This window comes from Hipposideros armiger, unplaced genomic scaffold (assembly GCF_001890085.2).
Source record: "Hipposideros armiger isolate ML-2016 unplaced genomic scaffold, ASM189008v1 scaffold_54, whole genome shotgun sequence".
Lineage (NCBI taxonomy): Eukaryota > Metazoa > Chordata > Mammalia > Chiroptera > Hipposideridae > Hipposideros > Hipposideros armiger.
In genome coordinates this window covers 1,476,043-1,495,678 of record NW_017731404.1, presented here as the reverse complement: position 1 = coordinate 1,495,678, position 19,636 = coordinate 1,476,043, and the positions used below count along the sequence as shown (strand labels likewise).

The window sequence follows — 19,636 nt, the reverse complement described above, 5'->3', positions numbered from 1 at the left end:
GCAGTCACAGGCCCTAACTACTGTGCAGGGCTCAAAGACTCCAGGACCCTCCAAATCCAAGCCTGGCACTCAAGATCTGCCAGAGGCCCTGGGCCCCCTCCCCAAGCAGGGTTCCCAGTCACTCCTCCCCAGCACCCAGGGGCCCTGAGTCACCCTGAAAGCCTGACCCAGCACTTCTCTGCCCCTCCCCCCAAGGCCTGTACCCCCATCTCCAAGCACAGGTCCTGGGGGGAGTAGCAGAAGAGGAGAAAAAAATAGCTGCTACACCCCCTCCCAACCACCAAAAAAAGCCAAAAATATTAGCAGCCCCCCACGCACAACAACCCCCCACACCAGAAAAGCAAAAATTAAATCACAGAAATCCAAACTAAAGAAAAAAAAAATCAAAAGCCAACTACTGCCCCCAAAAGGCTTTTTAACCATTCTCAAAAAAAAAAAAAGTTTATTAAAAGTGTTCTTAATGCTTGAAACGGAAAAGATTCCCAAATATACAGACGCCTCTTTTCTCATAGAAATAGATTATTTTTTATAATACAAAAAAAGACCAAAAACAACAACAAAAACAACAGCAACAGCAACAACCCGGTAGGAACATCTTTAAGCGATTACTCAGGGCCCGGCTGACAGTTACACGTGGGTTGCGTCAGTCCCGTGTACACACGCGTTCAGCCATGTTTAAACCGATTGCATCAACTTCGAAACCGGCCCGCCCGCCGGCGCCTGGAGAAGGGGCAGAGGGAGAGCCAGAGTTTATCATTCATCTGTACACATAGACATTTCTTCTTTAAATACCACGGGCGGGCGCCCCATCTGCTTGTGCGGTTGGTTTGGACAAAAATATAGATATATATATATATAATAAAATATTAAAATTACCGACGAGCTCCCCGCGCTGCCAAGTGCCCCAGTGCCAAAGTTTTGCCGGCGCCACCGGGGGCGGGGGCGGGAGCGCGGGCGCTTCCCGGAGTCTCGCGGCCGCTGCGCGCCCGGCAGCGCGGAGGCCGGCCGGCAGGGGGACGCGCGCGGGGGTCGCGCTAGCAGTGGCCGGAGGAGGCGAGCAAGGGCTCGGGCAGCTGCTTGAACAAGTTCCGCAGGGTGCTGAGCTCGCGCGACAGCTGCTCCACCTTCTTCTGGAGCCGCTCGTTCTCAGCCGTGAGCTCCAGGACCTTGTGCTGTGTCTCCAGGTTGCGCATCTTGGCCTTGTCGCGGCTCTTGCGCACCGCGATGTTGTTGCGCTCCCGCCGGATCTTGTACTCGTCGCTGTGCTTGTCCACGGTCTTCTTGGCCTTGCTCTTGACCTGTGAGGGCGCCGGCGCCGCCCCCCCGTAACAGGAGGCGGGGGGCGCCTTGGCGTCGGCGGGACTCGGCGTGCCGGGCGGGCTGGACGACGAGGACGTGGACAGGCTCCCGCTGCTGCCGCTCGGCACCGCCTGGTAGCCGAGGTAGGCGCGCAGCGCATACGGGAAGCCAGCCGCCATGCCTGCGCCGCCGCCGCCCGGCCCTCCAGCCTCCTCCTTCCGCTTGCAGTCCGCGGGCTCGAAGCCCGGCTCCGCCTTGAGCTCGGAGGGCTGCGGCGGCGGGGGCGGCGGGTGCAGGGGCGCAAAGCAACCCGGGTGCAGCGCGCCCTTGGCGGCCCCCAGGCGCCCCAGGCTCACGTAGCTGTACTCTCCCGCCTTCTTGCAGTTCTTGCCCCCGTAGTCGTCGGAGAAGAGGTCGGAGAGGAAGTCGTGGTGCTGCCCGGAGGAGGCGGGCGCGGAGGCGGGCGCGGGCGGAGCCGCCTCGAAGGTGTCCGTGGCCGTAGCCGGGGCCTGCGGCGCCAGCGGCTCCAGGTACGGGCTGAAGTCGATGGCGCGCTCGTGGTCGCCGATGCTACCCAGCTCGCCGGCGGGGGGGCGCGGCCCAGGTCTGGCCGCGGGGGGCGCCGCGGGGGCCGCCTTGCCGCCGTACGCAGCAGCCAAGCAGTCCGCCTCGTAGTAGAAGTTGGCCACTTCCATGGATTTAAAGGCAGGCGGCGGCGGCAGGGGGAGACATGCTGGGTCCCAGGCCACCAGGCGTTGCATGAACGCGGGTGCCCAGGGAGGGGGCTTGACGCTGCCCGCTCCGGCCGGCCCGCAGGTGGCGCGACCTCCTGGCTGCGAACTGTCGCCGCTGTGTCGCTGCTGCTGCTGCTGCCGCTGCCGCTGCTGCCGGTGCCGGGGTGGCCGCTACTAGTGCGGGGGCTGACAGCTGGACCCTCGGGTGAGTCCCCTTCCCGGTCCCGTGCGCGGCTCTGACTCGCTAAAGTTTCTCCTGAGCCCGGTTATTTATAAGGCGGCCCATGGCAACGGCTGCGTCACGCCTGGCGGCCGCCCCGGCCCCTCCCGCCGCCGCCGGGACACAGCCACACCGTGGCCGCCTGAGACCCCTGGAAGGTCGGCGGCCTAACGGAAGACCAGGAGCGCGCCCTCGGGAGTCCTCGGGCTCCGGGGGGCAGCTTCACGCCCCCTGCCCACTCCCACCAGACGGCCCCGGGATTGGGAGCGAGAAGGGGAGGTGCGACCCCGCCCCCAGACCGCCCCTTCTGGTCTGTAGGCTGTACTGAAGGGGGGAGGAAACCCGGGAGGGGGCGACGCGATCGCCTTCCCCCACCCGAAACGCGGCGGCGGCCCGCCCCCTGCTGGAAGAGGCGGTGGCTTCAGGATCCGCGGCGTCCAGCCCGGACGCCCCAAACAGAAGGTGCTCCCAGGTGTGATCCTGGAGACAAACCCCAGCTCTGGCTCCTGGAGAGGTAACCCATCTCCCGGATACGGCCCCGCCCCTAAACTTGCCCCTATCCCCCGCTTGTAGGAAAGGATTCCACACCTATGGCGACTCTTCTCTTAAAGCCACTCTCAATAGGAGGACCTTGGAGAGGGGACGGGCAGGTCAGGGGCGCGCTCCCCTGGGGCTTCTGCCCCAGTCGGCCTTGCCCCCCAGCGCCACCCACCGCACCTGCCCGCCCCCTTAGACGACACCTGGGTCTGCTCCAGCCCCACCCCACCCTGACCTGGGCCCTCAGGAGGATGGAAGGGACAGGGTGCTCAGCTCTGCCACACGGTGACCTTGGGCGAGTCACTGAACTTCTCTGAGCTTCCATGAAGGTATCCTTACTGTTGCGTTTAGTTGTATCGCTGTCTCCACCACAGATGACCAAACGTAAGTCTTCGTTTTAAGTCCACTCTGGGAGGCACATCAGAAGGAAGGGCCTCCCCCAGAGGCCGAAAGAGGACTAGAGGGGGCCTAGCATGCCTAAGGTCACACGGCCTCATGGCTCCCATTAGTCTCAAAAGGAAACCCCTTTTCCAGGCTCCCTAAGACAGATCTGCCAACTTGAGGGCTCAAAAGCCTCAAGAGACCTGTTTCTGAGGCTGGTGGGAAGGGGAGTCAAGCCAAGCCCACTGCAGGAGAGAGAGGGGACTGCCTCCATTTTTACCAAGTCCCCATTGTGCACTCCGGGTGGACCTAGACCCACGGTTCACTTTTTCACCCTGCCAGGAGGCTTTTGCTGCTCGTGGTACAAAGCTGTGCAAATGGGCCATGTCCCATCCTGGACGTGAGCGTACACCTGAGGCCCTCCCTGCTAAATGGGCTCAAGCAGCCCCTTGCCCTCTCTGGCCCCATTCCTAGGCCATTTGGGCAGCTCCTTGGGCCCACCACTCAGTCACTCAGGCCCAGGCAGGAGCTCCCAGCCTGCCTGAGGCTGACCCCCGGCCCACTGACCCCAGCCTTGGCGGGCAAGCAGGCATTGCTCAATCTTAAACGTTATCTGCTGAGCTGGGGTGACCTCTGCCCTGGAGAGCTGGAGAAATGACATCTCCAGGAGCGCCCTTGAGGGGTGGGGGGCAGGGAGGGGGGGATGAAACACTAACCTGGCCTGCTAGCTTTCTGGGCCTTCCCAGCACCTGGGAGGTATCTGAGGCCCCAGGGCCCCAGGGCCCCTCAGCCCTGGGACACTCAGGTCTGAGCTGGAGGCTCACCGCCTCCAAGATGCCCTCCCTGCCCCACTTGCTGGTGAACTTCCTGCCTGGCCCTTATCTCCAGCTGCCATTATCCTAGTTGTCTTGTCTACCCCTCTCCCCGCGCAACTGACCACACCATGAGGACTGTCCCTTCAGTACTGGAACTCCTGGGCTGGGCCTATCCAAAATTTACCAGCAAATGAATGCACTTCCTGTTCCCTCTGGACCAAGAAGATTGTCCCCCCAGCTCTGCCCAAGGCTCAGCCCAAAGGTTACCACCTCGAAGAAGCCCTTCCTGACCTTCCCATCAAAAGTCCCAGGCCCTCAATCACTCCTTTCACACCCCCTGCTTTATTTCCTTGACTGTTCTTATGACTATCAAAGTTATTTTAACTACTCACCTTGCTTTCTGTCCCTGCTGCCTCCTTCCCATGTCAGCCCCAACAGGGCAGGGATTTTTTGTTTTGTTCACTGGTGTACCCCAGTGCCTAAAACAGTGCCTGGCACACAGAAGGTGCCTAAAACAGATGAAGAAGGCTGAGTACAAGGTGAGGTCCCCCATTAGCTGGGCTGTGTGACATCAGGCAAGATGGCTCCCCTCTCTGAGCCTCAGCACCTGCCTCCCAACTCTCAGGATTCTGCGGAAGATGCAGTGAGACCTGGTGGGGTCTGAAGGTAATTGGAGGATTTGCTGTGTGCCCTCAAGCCAATCTTCCACCCTCTCTGAACCACATTTTAAGCTCTTTGCATATTTTAACTCATTTAATCCTGATTATTTATAGGAATCAGGTCCTATTATTAATCTCCACTGTACAAATGAGGAAACTGAGGCCCAGCAGAGCTAAGTGTTCCTGCTCAAGTTCACATTAAAGAGGCGGGAAGGATTAAAGTCCTTCCAGCCTGACCTTCCCCTTTGGGTTTGTAATCATAACAAATCTGGTGATGTGAGCCCCATTTTCTGAATGGAAAAAATGAGGTGCAGGGAAGGGTGGCCCTGGATCACACAGTGAGTCAAAAGGCCACCCAGACCCTGGGGACTGGCTCCCAAGGACGAGACTCAGCCCCATCAGGTCTTGCCCTTCTGGCCTCTAGAATGGAACTGTGCCCACCAAGTACTGAGCCTTTTGCTTTCCTCCCTTCCCTGCCCAGGATTCCCCATTCTGGTCTGAAAGTAAAATCAGTGGCAGTTCCCACCTCAGTGCCACCCTAGGTGTCCTGCAGGGAGGCTGCATGCCTGCTCGGGTGACAGGTGACGTAAGCCCTTGTTTTCACAAGGCTGTTGCTCAACAGGCTGAGCCTGCTGCCTTACCATTAATGCTCAGCCTTTCCCGAGAAGGGGGCTGATGGGAGCTGAACCACTATGGCCCAGAGGTCCAGAGCACACCCCAGTGGCCCTGCAGGCAGCCAGAGCCCAGAAACCATGATTCACCTGACACCACCCACAATGCTCTCTCCCAGTTACGTCCTGCGTAGGTGTTTGTAGGAACCTGGACCGTGCAGGGTCTCAAACTGGCAGCCAGCAGCCAAATCCAACCCACAGACGTGCTCAGTTTGACTCCATGGTGCTTTGCTTTGTGTGGTTTCAATGAATTTATTGCCAACATTTGGAGACTTCACATCAAAATTTAAATTTCCAGCTTCTCTTTTAAAACCAAAAGCCATGGGCTGGGCCCACAAGGCCTGGCGTGGTGAGCAGGAGCCAGGAGGGGCTGTGGAAGGAACAGGCCCTTTCCTATCCATACACATGCCCCCCTCTGCCCGCAAACTGCTTTCAGAGTTCATTCTAGTCTGCAGCTTTTCCTTAGCCCCATTTTCTGGAGGAGGAAACTGAGGTGACTTGCCCAGAGGAAGTCCCATTGTTGCTGCTTTGATGAGAGCGATAAAGGTGTTGGCAGAGGGGCTTAGAGACCACCCAGTGGGTAAAAACTAAGGCAGAAAGGGGACCCATCAGAGATGGTCCGTGGAGATTATCTCTAGTGGGTTTGGAGTGTGGGGATTGCAGCAAGGATCAGACTTTTGTTCTTGCTCTGCACCCTGGCTGCTGCACTCTGATGTCCCCTCTAGACCTCAGTCCCAGATCTCTAAAATGGGGCAATATCCCCACTCTCATGGGTGTTCTGGGCCTGCTGTTCCCACACTGGCCCCACCAGTACGTGGAAATGAATCAGACCTCCGCAGAGCCTCACAAAAGCAAGTCACAAAAACCTCATAAAGCAGGCAGGTGGGAAACAGGACCAGAGGTTAAGACCTCCCCCAAGACTGCAGTAAACTGGTAAAAGCCGGACTTAAAAAGACACACACCCTGATTCCAATGTCTGAGATTTTCCCACCATGTCTCCTCTTTTAAGGCTTCACTTTCCCCCTCTGCCCAATGAGGCTGAGATTAGATCCCTAAGGGCTGCCAGGCCCAATGTCCTGGGATATGGAATTTGGGGGTCCTGGGAGACGCTCAGGGCTGGCTGCAAAACTTGCCTGAGCATATGCTGCCACCATGTGGCAGGCTCTAGGAATGCAAGAGTGATTTAAAGAATCCTTTTCAATGAGGTGCTATTGGGCACCTTGCTTTGGGATACAGAGGTCAGAGCTGTGGATATGATCGATGCTCACAGGACATGAGCAGGCCACTGAAAGAAATAAAAAATGTCCAACAAACAGACAAAAGGTGCTCACTTTTACTTAGTCATTCAGCAAATATTTTTTGGCACCTACTGTGGCTCATGCCCTAGAGACATATTCCTGACAGAAGCTATTCCTGTTCTCATAGAGTTGACATTCCCCTGGAGGAAGACAAACAACAAATAAGATAAAGGAGAAAAGTATACATCGTGTTCCTTTCTGGTGAGCACCACAGAGAAAACTACAGCAGAGGAGGGGGATGGGAATGCTGGGGTGAGAGGGGGGAGTATTTTAACTTTAAAGTGGTAATGGGAGGACTCCTTGAGGTGATAGTTGAGCAAAAACATAAATGCGGTGAGAAAGTGGGTCATAAAGGTAGCTGTGGGGAGAATGGCGTGGGGGGGGGACAGCAAGTGCAAAGGCCCTGAGGTAGAAACCTGCCTGGCCCATGCAGTTGAGGGAAGTAGCAAGAAATTGTCTCATAGAAATTGTGGGGACCATATCACTCAGGGCTTTGTGGGCCATTGTAAAGACTGGCTCTTACTCTGGGTTAGCAGGAGTCACAGTTCTGAGCAGAGGAGGGACAGGATCTGACTTAGCTTCTAACAGAATCCCTCTGGCTGCATGTAGGGGGTGGGCTGTACTGGAGGTAAGGGCAGAATTAGGGAGCCCAGTGAGGACATAACTGCAGTCATGCAAGCAGATGATGGCGGACTCCACCAGGGCAGTGGCCATGGGGATGGGGAGAAGTAGTCGAAATCTGAATCTGTTTTGAAAGTGGAACCTTCAGAATTTGCTGATAGATCCAATTATAGAACAGCCACACCATGGACCACCCCAGAGCCATTTAAAGGCACACCAAAAGCACTGGCAACCAAAAGAAAAAAAGTAGATAAATAGGACTACATCAAAATTTATAACTTCTGTGCAACAAAGAACAAAACCAACAGAGTAGAAAGGCAGCCTGTAGAATGGGAGAAAATATAGCAAATCAATCAGATAAGAGGTTACTATCCAGAATATATAAGAACTCCTACAACCTCACAATAGAAAACCCAATTAAAAATGGGCAAAGGACTTAAAATTTCCCCAAAGAAGATATATGGATGACCAATAAGCACATGAAAAGATGTCCCACGTCACTAATCACTAAGGAAATGCAAATCAAAACCACAATAAGAGACCACCTCACACCCACTAGGTTGGATACTATCAAGAAAACCAGAAAGTAAGTGTAGGTGGCGCTATGGAGAGACCAAGTCTTGTGCACTCTTGGTGGAAATGTAAAATGGTACAGCCACTGTGGGAAACAGTATGGCTGTTCCTCAAAAAATTAAAAATAGAATTACCATATGATCCAGCAATTCCACTTCTAAGTAGATACACAAAAGAATGCAAAGCAGAATCTTGAACAGATATTTGTACATCCATGTTCATAGCAGCATTATTCACAATAGCCAAAAGGCAGATGCCACGCAAGTATCCATCAATGGATTAGTGGATCCACAAAATGGGGTCTATACATACAATGGAATATTGCTCAGTCTTTTAAAAGGATATTCTGGGCCGGCCGAGTGGTGCGTTGCTTAAGAGTTGGCCTGGGACATCAGCTCTGAGCAGCAGGGCCCCACAGGAGGGCCAGTGACGCTGCGCCCTCTGCAGCTAAGATGATGAACAACAGCTCACTGGAGCTGGGTTGCTGTAAGTCACCGGCGACGGTGTAGGCTGCAGTGGGCTGCCATGAGCTACCATGAGTGGCTGGCAGCCGGCGTGAGCTGCTGTGAGCGGCTGTCCTGTGGCCGGCGAGCAACTCTCTCACCCAGGAAGAGCGCAATGATAACACCAACATGGGCCAGTGAAGCGACGTCCTCCACAACTAGACTGAAGAACAAAAAGACAGCCACTTGTCTGTTCCCCTTCCCCGATTTCCCAATGCCGTTCCCCTCCCCCAATTACCCAATAAAATCTTTAAAATAAATAAAAATAAAAGGATATTCTGATACATGCTACAATATGGGTAAATCTTGAAGTCATTATGCTGAGGGAAAGAAGCCAGTCACAAAAGGGCAAATACTGCATGATTCCACTTATATGAAGTCCCTAGAGCAAACTCATAGGGACAGAAAGCAGAATGGTGGTTGCCAGGGGCTGGGGGAAGGGTGGAAGCGGGAGCGAGTGTTTCATGGGGACAGAGTTTCAGTTTGGGAAGATGACGAAGTCCTAGAGGTGGATGGTGGTGATGGTAGCACAACAATGTGAATGTACTTAATGCCACTGAACTGTCCACTTAAAAACAGTTAACATGGTAAATTTTATGTTATGTGAATTTTACCACAATTAAAAAAAAAAAAGACAAGGTAGATCTTCATATGTCAACATGGGAAGATGCCCAGTGGCATTGTGATGTTGCGAGAAGGCATGGCAGAGCAGTGTCCCTCTATTATTTGTCTTTAAAACCTTCGCCATTAGCTAAAAGTTTTTTAATGTGAATAACACACAGTGTTGATGAAAGTGGGGGAAAACTTTTGGTGGTTGTGCCAAGGGGTACAGCCTCCAGTTTTGAGTAATTTGGCCATAGCTCTCAAAATGGAAACCATTGGGCCCAGAAATGCTGGGCTTTTATACAACAAAGACACTCCTACCAGCACAGAGACAAATGGACATTTGTAATAGCAGAAACTTGGGAGATACATCAGTAGCTATCGTTACCAGGAAATACTATGCTGCTTCTAAAAAGAGAGGCAACTCTGCCGGCGAGGATCCAAACCAGTGCTGTCCCATAGAACTTTCTGGGATGATGGAAATATGCTACAGCTGTGCTCTGCCCTATAGAGCTACCAGCCACATGTGGCCATTGAGCACTTAAGATGTGGCTAGTGTGACTGAGGAACTGAACTTTTTATTTTGTTTGATTTTAATTACATTTAAATAGACTGTGGCTAGTGACTATTGTATTGAACAGCACACATCTAGAACCATCTCCAGGATCTGGTGTTAAGGGAAGACAGCCAAAGTGCAGGCCAGGAGGGGTGGTGTGCGAACCCCCACACACAAGGGGGAATTCCGGAATTTACTCATCCGTTTGGTTGAGGACGTAGTCTCTCACTGGAAGGGTCCTAAGAAACTGGCAACAGTGGCAGGCTAGGGCCTGGGCTTCTCTGAATAGTGGTGTGTAATAACGTACCCCAAAACTTAGGGGCTTAACAAAACCACCATCCTGTGGGTCAGGAATCTGGACAGGGCACAAGGGGACAGCTTGCCTCTGCTCCAGTCCTGGCGGCTGGCTGCTGGCTGGAACGCCCAAGGTGACTTGTTCTTTCCCGTGTGTGGCACCTTGGTGAGGATGGCCCCAAGCTTCGTCCTCCGTTCCTCCGTTCTCCATTATATAGTCTCTCCCTCCCCACGTGGCCTCTCCAAGTGGCCTCTGCATAGGCAGCCCCTTCCCGTGGTATCTTCACGTGGCTTTCTACATAGCCCCTGCACGTGTCTGAGTTTCCACTCCACGTGGCCTTTGCACCTGGCCTCCCCACCACAGCAGCCGTACTTTTTACAGCTGGCTCTCCCAAGAGCACGGAAGTGAAAGCGGCTAAGCCTTCCTTAGGGCTTAAGCCCCAAACTGGCACATCACCATTTCTATCACATTCTGTTGCTCAGCCCGGATGCAAGGGCAGGGGACTGCACAGGGCACGCACCCCAGGCGGCTGGTTCACTGGGAGCCCCTAAGGTGAGTCTACCACAGAATGAGGGCAGGGGCCTCAGAGGGATGTGGAAGGAAGACCCTTTTCTAATTTTAAACTGTTCTCCATGGCTATGGACTACCTTACACGTTTGAGTTTGGAAAGCCGTATGAGTACATTGCATGGTCCTGCCCCCACACCTTTGCTCATGCTGTTCCCTCTGCCTGTAACACCTGTCACCAGGTGGCAATGAAGCCCAGCCTCCTCCTACCTGAGAGGTCAGAGACCCCAAGGCAGGAGGCTCCAAGCCCAGCTTTGAAGAGAAATTTCCCAGCCTCATTGTCCATTCCTCTCCTCAGCTTCGAAATTTGCTTCCCCCTCCAGCCCACTGCCTTTAATTATAGGCGTGCCAACCACTGATAGATGCAACGGTCTGGATAACTCTCCAAAATCTTGTACTAACTAAAAGATACCAGACACAAAAGAATGCCTGCTACATGATTCCATTTATACGAAGCTCTAAAATAAGCAAAAATTAATCTACGATGGAAAAATATCAGAACGGTGGTTGCCTCAAGCTGGGGGATGGGCAGGATTGACTGGGCAGGGGCACAAGGGTACTTTTGGGGGGGGGTAGATGTTCTGTATTACTTTACCTGCCATAATGTGTCATAATGAAGTACCACAAACTAGGCAGCTTAAAACAACATCCATTTATTCTCTCACAGTTCTGGAGGCCAGGATCCTGAAATCAGAGCCATGCTCCCTCTGAAGACTCGGGGCAAGTCCGTCCTTGCCTCTTCAGCCACTGGTGGCTCCCAGCAGTGCTTGCTGTTCCTTGGCTAATAGGTCCATCATTCCAATCTCTGCCTCTGTCTTTGCATAGCCCTCCTCCCCCATGTGTGTCTGTGTCCAGATCTCCTTTCTCTTATAAAGACACCAGTCATTGGATTTAGGGCCCGCCTAATGCAGTATGATCGCATCTTAAGTCAGTGACATCTGCAAAGACCCTATTTCCAAAGAAGGTCGCATCCACAAGGATTAGGACTTGAATATGTCTTTTTGAGGGACACAATTCAACCCACTTCGTGTTCTGTATTTTGGAAAGAGCTTGGATGACACAGGTAGAGGCATTTGTCAAAAATAAAGTACACCTAAGATGTGTGCATTTCACTGAACGTAATAGTGACCTCTAGGTGATGATGTGCATGCTGAAGTGGTTGGGGTGAGGTGTGCTGGTGTCTGCAACTTACTCTGCATTTAGTGGTCTGGTCGCTTTGTTCTCCTTTAATTGGGATCAGTTCCTCAGTCTTCCTTTCTCATCCATGACCTTAACATTTTTGAAGAGTTCAGGCCAGTTACTTTGTAAAATGTGCCTCCCATGAGTCTGTCTGGTTTCCTCAAGTTTGGACTTAGGCTCTGCCCCTCTGTCAGGTACGACCCGAGTGGTGGTGTGTCCTCCTCGGTGCTTCCCATCAGGAAGCACCTGAGAGCCGTTTGTCCTGTTACTGGTGATGCTAATATTGATCACGTGGTCAAGGCGACATCTGCCAGGTTTCACCACTGTCAAGCTACTGTTTTTCTCTTGGCAATGAACAAGCATCTTGTGAAGAGATAGTTTTAAACTATTTAAATATCCTGTTCCTCCTCTTTCACCCACTGATTTTCACATCCATGTATATGCTTGCCTCAATCGATCTATTGCCATGTAATAAATGACCCCAAACCTTAGCAGCTTAAAATAATAATCATTTTCTCACTGTTTTTGTGGGTCAGGAATTCAAGAGTAGTTTAGCTGGAAGGTTCTGGCTTTGAGTCTCTCAGAAGTTGCAGTCAAGGTGTCAGCTGGGGCGACAGTCATCTGAAAGCTCAGCTGGGGCTGGAGTATCACTACCCAGTAGGACTATAACGTGAGCTATCAGTGGGAACCACGTGTCTAATTTTACATTTTCTGGCAGCCACAGTTTGAAAACTAGAAAAAGATACAGGTGAGGGACGGCCAGTTAGCTCAGTTGGTTAGAGCACAGACTCATAACACCGAGGTTGCCAGTTCGATCCTCGCATGGGCCACTGAGCTGCACCCTCCACAACTAGATTGAAACAACTTCTTGACTTGGAGCTGATGAGTCCTGGAAAAACACACTGTTCCCCAATTAAAACTAAAAGAAAAAGATACAGGTGAAATTCATTTTAGTAATATATTTTATTTCACCCAATATATCTAACATCTCATTTCAACATGTTCTCAATATAAAAAAAAATTGCTAATGAGCTAGTTGACATCTTTTGTTCATGCTGTCTTTGAAATTGAGTGTATATTAACACAGCATATTCCAATTTGGACCAGCCATACTGCAAGTGCCTAACACATGTGGCGAGTGGCTACAGTATTGGACAGCTCAGCACTCAACATGTGGGCCTCTTCTTAAGGCTCCTTGAGTGTCCTCACAGCACGGAAGCTGTCTTCCCCCCGAGAGAGGAATCAGAGAGAGCAAGAGGGAAGCACATGCCTTTTATATCCTAGTTTTCCAGCACATCATCACTTCTGCCATATTCTACTCATTAGAATAGAATCACTAAGTTAGACCCCCCCCACTCAAGAGGAAGTGAATTTTATTCCATCTCTTAAAAAGAAGACTGTTGGGCCAGCCGAGTGGCTCAATTGGTTAAGAGCTCGCTCAAGAGTGTGAGCTCTGAGCAACAGGGTCGCTGGTTCGATTCCCGGCCCGAGCTGAGCTGCTGACAGGTGGCAGGATGGCTCAGTTAAAAAAAATTTTGAATTTAAAAAAAATAAATAAATAAAAAGAAGACTGTCAAAGAATGTGTGGACATATCTTAACATCACCACACCCCCATTTATTTGTTTATTCATTTATATCAGTATGGACCTATGGGTTTGATTTTATTTCATGGGTTCTAAATCCATCACTACCATTATTTACTTTGGTGCTCAAACTGACCCAGATCTGGCCAGTGTAAGCCCCTTTCAGCTGGCTCCTGTGTCACTTCACCACATCCCTGATTATTCTTTGAGCATTTCCTTATTTTCCGGCACAAGCTGCTCCAGGCTCAATTTCTACTTTTCTTACCCCTGCCCTAGTTCATTTTAGTGAAGAATGGAGATTTTGAAACCAAAATCTGGGTGCTGGCCAACATTTTAATTTTTACCAATCTCCTGGGTGTAAAGTGGTATCTCCTAGTTGTTTATATTTGCATTTCCTATTACTAATGAGTTTGTGCCTTCTTCTCATGCTTGTGGTTTTCCTCTTCTGTTAATTGCTCTCCCCATGTCCACTGCTCTTTTTCCATTGGGGCTGCTGTCTTTTCTCTTGTTTATTTGCAAGTTTCTCGTATATTCTAAGCACTGCAATTTTAGACGCCGCAGTGTCTTCATAGTCTGACATCTGTCTATTAGCTTTGGCCATGATATCCTTTGGCTAGAATCCTTCATTTTGATGTAATCAAAATAATTTTTTAAATGTTTTTTACCTTTCATACATTAGTGTTTTTCTATTATGGTAAAATATAAATAACATGAAATTTACCATTTTAGCCCTTTAGTAGGGTACAGCTCAGTGGCACTGAATATATTCACAGTGCTGTGCAACCATCACCACCCTCCATTTCCAGAACTTTTTCATCATCGCAAACAGAAACTCTGTACCCTTAACCCCCGCTCTCCTCCTCTCTCCAGCCCCTGGAAACCTTTCATCTGTTCTCTGTCTCTGTGAATTTAACTACTCTAGATACTTCAAATAAGTGAATCATACACTATTAGCCCTTCTGAGACTGGCTTATTTCACTCAGCATAATGTTTTCAAGGTCCATCCATGTTGTAGCCTGTGTCAGAATTTCATTCCTTTTTATGGCTGAGTAGTATTCCGTTGTGTATATATAACTTCTATTAATTTCATCAGTTTGCACTTCATGTTAAGTCTTAATCCATCTAGAGGCCACCTTTGTCTGCAGCGTGAAGCAAGGATCCAGTTTCATTTGAGCCAGATTGCCAACACCATCTTCTGAACGGTCTCTCCTTTCCCAGGTGGGCCGTGGGGCAGCCTGTGTGTGTTTAGTTCTCTTACACGCATGGGCCGCTCCGACACCACTGCTCTGCCTCACTGGTCTGTTGCTCCTCGCACTGGCACCCCACTGCTTTTATTATCATGGTGTATGCCTTCTAGCTGCTGATAGGGGGAGACTCCGCTTTCCTATTCTTTTTTAAGGTGGTGGCTCGGTTCTTTCCCTGCCGCATCTCATCAAGTCCGCAGGACAGCCCTGTATCGATGGATGTGATCCTTATCCCCACATGACAGGTAAGGAAACTGAGGCCTCAGAGGGGACGTACCTTGATGAAGTTTACAGAGCTGCCAAGTGGCAGAGAGAGAACAAAATGAGGCCTGTCTGGCTGTAGGGCCACCTCCTGATCCCCAGCACCCAGCTGCCTCTCCCCATCTGCAGGCTGCTAGGTTTTTATTTATAAGAAGGAGTAAAGGACTGGAGAGGCCTGCTGGGCTGGCCACTTGCCAATTTGCTCTCATATCCTTTCCTCATATCAATTACTATTTAACCAGGAAACCACTAAGCATTTAAACAGAGAGGCTTTCCAACAGGGAGGTGTTTGCAGAGGTGATGGAGGCAACCCAGAAGCCAAGCAAAAGACTGCAAAGAAGCTCAGAGATGTGCAGCAACAGAAAGCCGTTGGCACCTCTAAGCTGGAGGGACCGAGGGAGGAGGTAACGTTACAGTAACCTGGGGCCTACGGTCACTCAACAAAGCTAGAAGCACCGTGGACTATCTCGCGGGGTCTGGATCCACGGAGGAGACTCAGTCATTGATGGAGATGCAGCCCCAGGTGTAAAGAGAAGGAGAAATACTCTGGCTTCTCTCCTCCTGGCCTCCGGTCTGTCACCAGGACCTCCCATTGGCCACCAGGAAGTCAGCTGACCTGGGAAATGCAGCTTGCAGAGGGCAGCCCCTCTGTAATTCAGAGTAGAGCAGGGGAGGGGCAGGAAACCGATCTGAGGGCAAAGACCACCAGGCCATGCCTAATAGGCCCTTTTTGCCTGGGCCCAGTTCCCACCAGGTAGATCCCACTAGGGTTCTAGCCCTGGCCGCTAGGACTCGTGATACAATATCCTCCTTCTGCCTCTTTGGCCTTAGCTCATCCTGGGGTGCCTCATCTCACCCTTTGGCATCTCAGCTCTTCCATTACTTGTATACGCAATTCCCTGTACTCCATTCCTCCTGTCTGAAGTTCCTAGCGTGGTCTCCGTTCTCCAGACTGGACCCTCGCTGGTATACCAGCCACACCACAATTTACAGAATGGTCACAGCGGTACCACATGAAGTTGTGGAATGGCTGAGTAATGAACCAGAGGGGCGAGCAGAAATTAAGTAAGCTGGGTCCCCCAAGGCAGGGCCAATCCCGAGATACCATGTGGGCCACACTGCAGTCACCTCAGTGATCTCAGAACTGGTCGTCCCCTCTGTATATGTCTGTGTCCTAATCTCTTATAAGGACACCAGTCATATGGACTTAGGGTTTACTCTAATGACCTCGTTCTAGCTTAACGATCTCTTTAAAGACCCTATCTCCAAATACATTCACATTCTGAGATACCGGGGGTCAGGACTTCAATACATGAATTGCGGGGGGGACATATTCAGCCCATGACATCCCCCACTCTCACAAGGGGAGCATTATCACCCTGTTTTCCAAATGAGGAAATGAAGGCCCAGACAGTACTTTGCCCAAGACCTCCCAGAGCTGGGTCTGCTCAGGTCCAGCAGCGGCTTCTCCACCCACCAGGCCCCGAGGAAACGTCTCTTACTCTCCATGACTGTATCAGACCCTGGGAAATAGGTCCAATCACCCCTGGACTTCCTTTCCTTTGTGTGACGAGGCTGATCCGCCGTTTATTGTGCATTTACTATGAGCCGGGTTCTTCACTGGCATTTTATTAATATGTGCACTCTATATACACAAGACACAACTCCTTCAGGCCTCTGCTCCAATCCCCTCAGAGACGCCTTGCCCAAGCACCAAGTTATCACAACGCCTCCACACGCACAGAGCCAGCTCCCGCTTCACTTTCCTGTAGAGTGTCATCAATACCGGAAATGATCTTATCTGCATATTTACTTCTTTACTGCCTTCACTCCCTGGACTGGAAGCTCCGCGAGGGCAGGATCCGGGTCCTGATATATCCTTAGCGCCTAGATTAGTGCAGTCGATCACCGGCTTCATAGGAGCTCCATGTGGGTTCAACAAATAATCAAATGAGTGCATTCTCTCATGGAATCCTCTCCAGACATCTATGACTTGGACCCCAGGAGTCTCATTTTATAGAAGTAGAGGGGCTCAGAGGAAGTGCCAAGTTCACCCAACTAGGAAGTAGTGAAGCTGGACTTCAAATCCAGACCATTGTTCTCAGCCTCCACACCCAGGCCAACCTCCATGCCTGAGCCTTCCTTCCAAATCTCTCCCTGCTCTATGGCCTCCCAAACTACCCTCACAGCTGCCTGGAACCTCTCTTGTCCGGGAAATTCCCAATGCCTAGCTGCTGGGCTGCAGTATCATTTTGTGCCAGCAGGTGTCACCAGAGAATTCCTCGTGGCCGCAGTCAGCAGTCGAGCGCTCCAGAGCATGAAAGCTTCCTAGTTTATTTAATCACCTTTCAGGGTATTGCCAAGTTTTTGCTCCGCAAACATGCTACATCCTTGCACCTGTGTTCGTGGACTATGAAGTGGGAATTTCTCTGGGAATGGATTCCTAGAAGTGGAATTTTAAAGAACAACGAACATCTTTAAATTGCATAACCGCATGGATTCCATGAACTTGCTAAGCCTGGTTTACAACTGAGGAGTGTTGGGACCAGAGAGAGCAGGTGGGTTATCCAGGGGAATACAGCAAGCTAGCAGAAGGAACAGTCCGGAGCTGGCTCCTCCAGCCATGAATTTTTCCACTGCACTTGGACTATGCTTCCAACCCAGGCTCGAGTTTCGTCTTGGTGCATTTTTATATGTGTGTGGGGTCTGGCTCTGACTGCTCCTTTTGTCATTCAAACATCCAGTGATTCATTTAATAAACGCATTGGTGGGATACAGGTTCAGTGATATAAGAAAGGCTGGATGAAAGCAGCCCCGTTTTGGATGGTGGCTTGATGGTGTCAGGGACCCAGACTCTTCCTATCTTACAGTTCTTCCATCTTCAACCAGCAGTTTCCATCTCACGGTCCAAGCTGGCTGCTCTAGCGCTGCCATCATACCTACACTCCTGCCAGTGGGAAGTAGAGAAGAGAAAGTAGAATTCAACCTCTTTAAGGGCACACACCAGACTCTTTTGTGCCACTTCGACTCTCATTCCGTTGGCCGGAATTAGTCTTATGTTCCATACTGCTGCAAGGGAGGCTGGGAACGGTAGTCATTAGCTAACATAGCTAATACGTTTTCTACTAAGACTCAGGGTTCTATTACCAATTAATATATTGTCCATTCTCTGCCACGCATACATTTTCTGAGTGCTGACCATGTGTGAGAAAAGGTGCAGCAGACTGGAAATAGCGTCTGCTTGGAATTTGACCCATCTTAGGTTTGAATCCTGATTCTGCCTTTCCCAGCAGTGTATCACGACTTCTGTGAACCTCAGTTTCCTCATTTATAAAACGCAGACAAGAGGGTAACGTGCTCATCCATGTGGGAGTTGTGAGCGTTACAATGTAGACTTAGCAGTGAGCCTACTGTATAGGTGGCATTACAGAAATTGAAGCTGCTTCCAAAATGAGCTAGACTCTGAGCCAGAGGTGAATCAGCAGAGGCCCTGCCCTGGATTCCAATAGGGAGACATTCCTGGGCAGCCTCCTGTTGATAAAAGCCCAGAGACATGTCAGCACATAACCCCAATGCGTCAGGTATGCATGAGTCAGAAGCAGTTGTGGCCATAAGTCACAGAGTAGCAGCTGGGCCCAAGGTAATTGTCATCCTTCCAATCTGACCTCTCCAGCCCCATTTTACAGAGAAGCAAATGGAGCCTAAGGAAGAGAAGCTGCCACAGTGTGACGACATTGTTTTATTTTACCAGTCTCCCCCGAATGGGGCGTGTGGGTTGGTTCCAGTTTGCAGCAATCAGAAATAGACTTGGCTGGACCACCCTATGCCTACAAGAGTGGGGTTTTCCAGGGTAGCTAAGGAGAAATGGCACTGCTGGGGTGAACTGTGGATCCACAGGGTGCTCCAATTGCAACAGAGGGAGGTGTCTCTCCCAATTCACTTATAGATCAGAGTTTCTCAACCTCGGCACTCTTGACATTTGCAGCTGCAGAATTTCCTATCATGGGGCTGTCCTGTGCATAGTGGGATGTTTAGCAGCATTCCTAGCCTCTACCAGCAAGATGCCAGTAGCATGTCACCACCCCCAGTGTGGTAACCATAAATGTCTCCAGACATTGTCAAGTGCCCCCTGAGGCCAAAATCATCCCCAGCTGAGAACCACTGCTGTAGATGTACAGAGCCTGTGAGTAGGATTTCTAAGCCCAGATTCTTTGAAGCATATTTGTGGATGTTGTTGATTTTCTTTTCTCTAGGCAGGTTTTCTCTTTGGAAGCGGTACAATGACCTTGGTAGTAACTAGTTTAAGAATAAGCATTGGGATAATTAGTGGGATTTTAAAATGAACAATAGAAAATTCACAGCGAATATCATACTCAGTGGAGAAGAGCTAAAAGCATTCCCCTTAAGATCAGGAACAAGACAAGGATGCCCACTTTCACCATTCAACAGTTGAATAAGTTCTAGTCACAGCAGTCAGACAATAAAAAGAAATAAAAGGCATTCAAATTGGAAAGGGGGAAATAAAATTGTATTATTTGTGGATGACATGATACTATACATAGAGAACCCCAAAGATTCCACCAAAAAACTATTAGAACTGATAAATGAATTTAGTAAAGTAGCGGATACAAAATTAATATTCAGAAATTGGTTGCATTTTTATACACCAATAATGAACTATCAGAAAGAAAAATTAAGAAAACAATCCCATTTACAATTGTATCAAAAAAATAAAATACTTAGGAATAAATTTAACCAAGGAAGTAAAAGACCTATACTCAGAAAATTATAAGACACTGAAGAGAGAAATTAAAGAAGATACAAATAAATAGAAACACATACCATGCTCATGGATAGGAAGAATTAATATAGTTAAAATGTCCATACTACCCAAAGCAAAATATAGATTCAATGTGATCCCTATCAAAATATCAATGGCATTTTTCATACAGCTAGAACAAATAATCCTAAAATTTATATGGAACCATAAAAGATGCCAAATAGCCACGGCAATCCTGAGAAATAAGAACAAAGGTA

General features: G+C 50.2%; 1 protein-coding gene and 2 long non-coding RNA genes across 3 annotated transcripts in view; 1 reads left to right on the top strand and 2 right to left on the bottom strand.

The window, feature by feature from the left end:
* Positions 1-412: 412 nt before the first annotated feature.
* On the bottom strand, positions 413-2,536 carry CEBPB (CCAAT enhancer binding protein beta). Its single transcript, XM_019640943.1, has one exon. The coding sequence runs from the start codon at positions 2,058-2,060 to the stop codon at positions 1,035-1,037; it is 1,026 nt and encodes a 341-aa protein (XP_019496488.1). The 5' UTR covers positions 2,061-2,536; the 3' UTR covers positions 413-1,034.
* A 241-nt stretch (positions 2,537-2,777) lies between these two features.
* LOC109381856 (uncharacterized) lies at positions 2,778-4,886 on the top strand. The gene is made up of 2 exons (XR_002123827.1): positions 2,778-4,652; positions 4,760-4,886. It is a non-coding gene; the product is annotated as an uncharacterized LOC109381856 (long non-coding RNA).
* A 9,620-nt stretch (positions 4,887-14,506) lies between these two features.
* LOC109381857 (uncharacterized) overlaps positions 14,507-19,636 on the bottom strand; it is a 13,401-nt gene continuing 8,271 nt past the window's right edge. Inside the window, exon 3 of the long non-coding RNA XR_002123828.1 lies at positions 14,507-17,546. This is a non-coding gene — a long non-coding RNA (uncharacterized LOC109381857). The remainder of the gene's footprint in view (positions 17,547-19,636) is intronic.

Excerpts from the sequence above, each read along its gene's own strand:
- CEBPB (XM_019640943.1), bottom strand. The coding sequence starts at position 2,060 with ATGCAACGCCTGGTGGCCTGGGACCCAGCATGTCTCCCCCTGCCGCCG.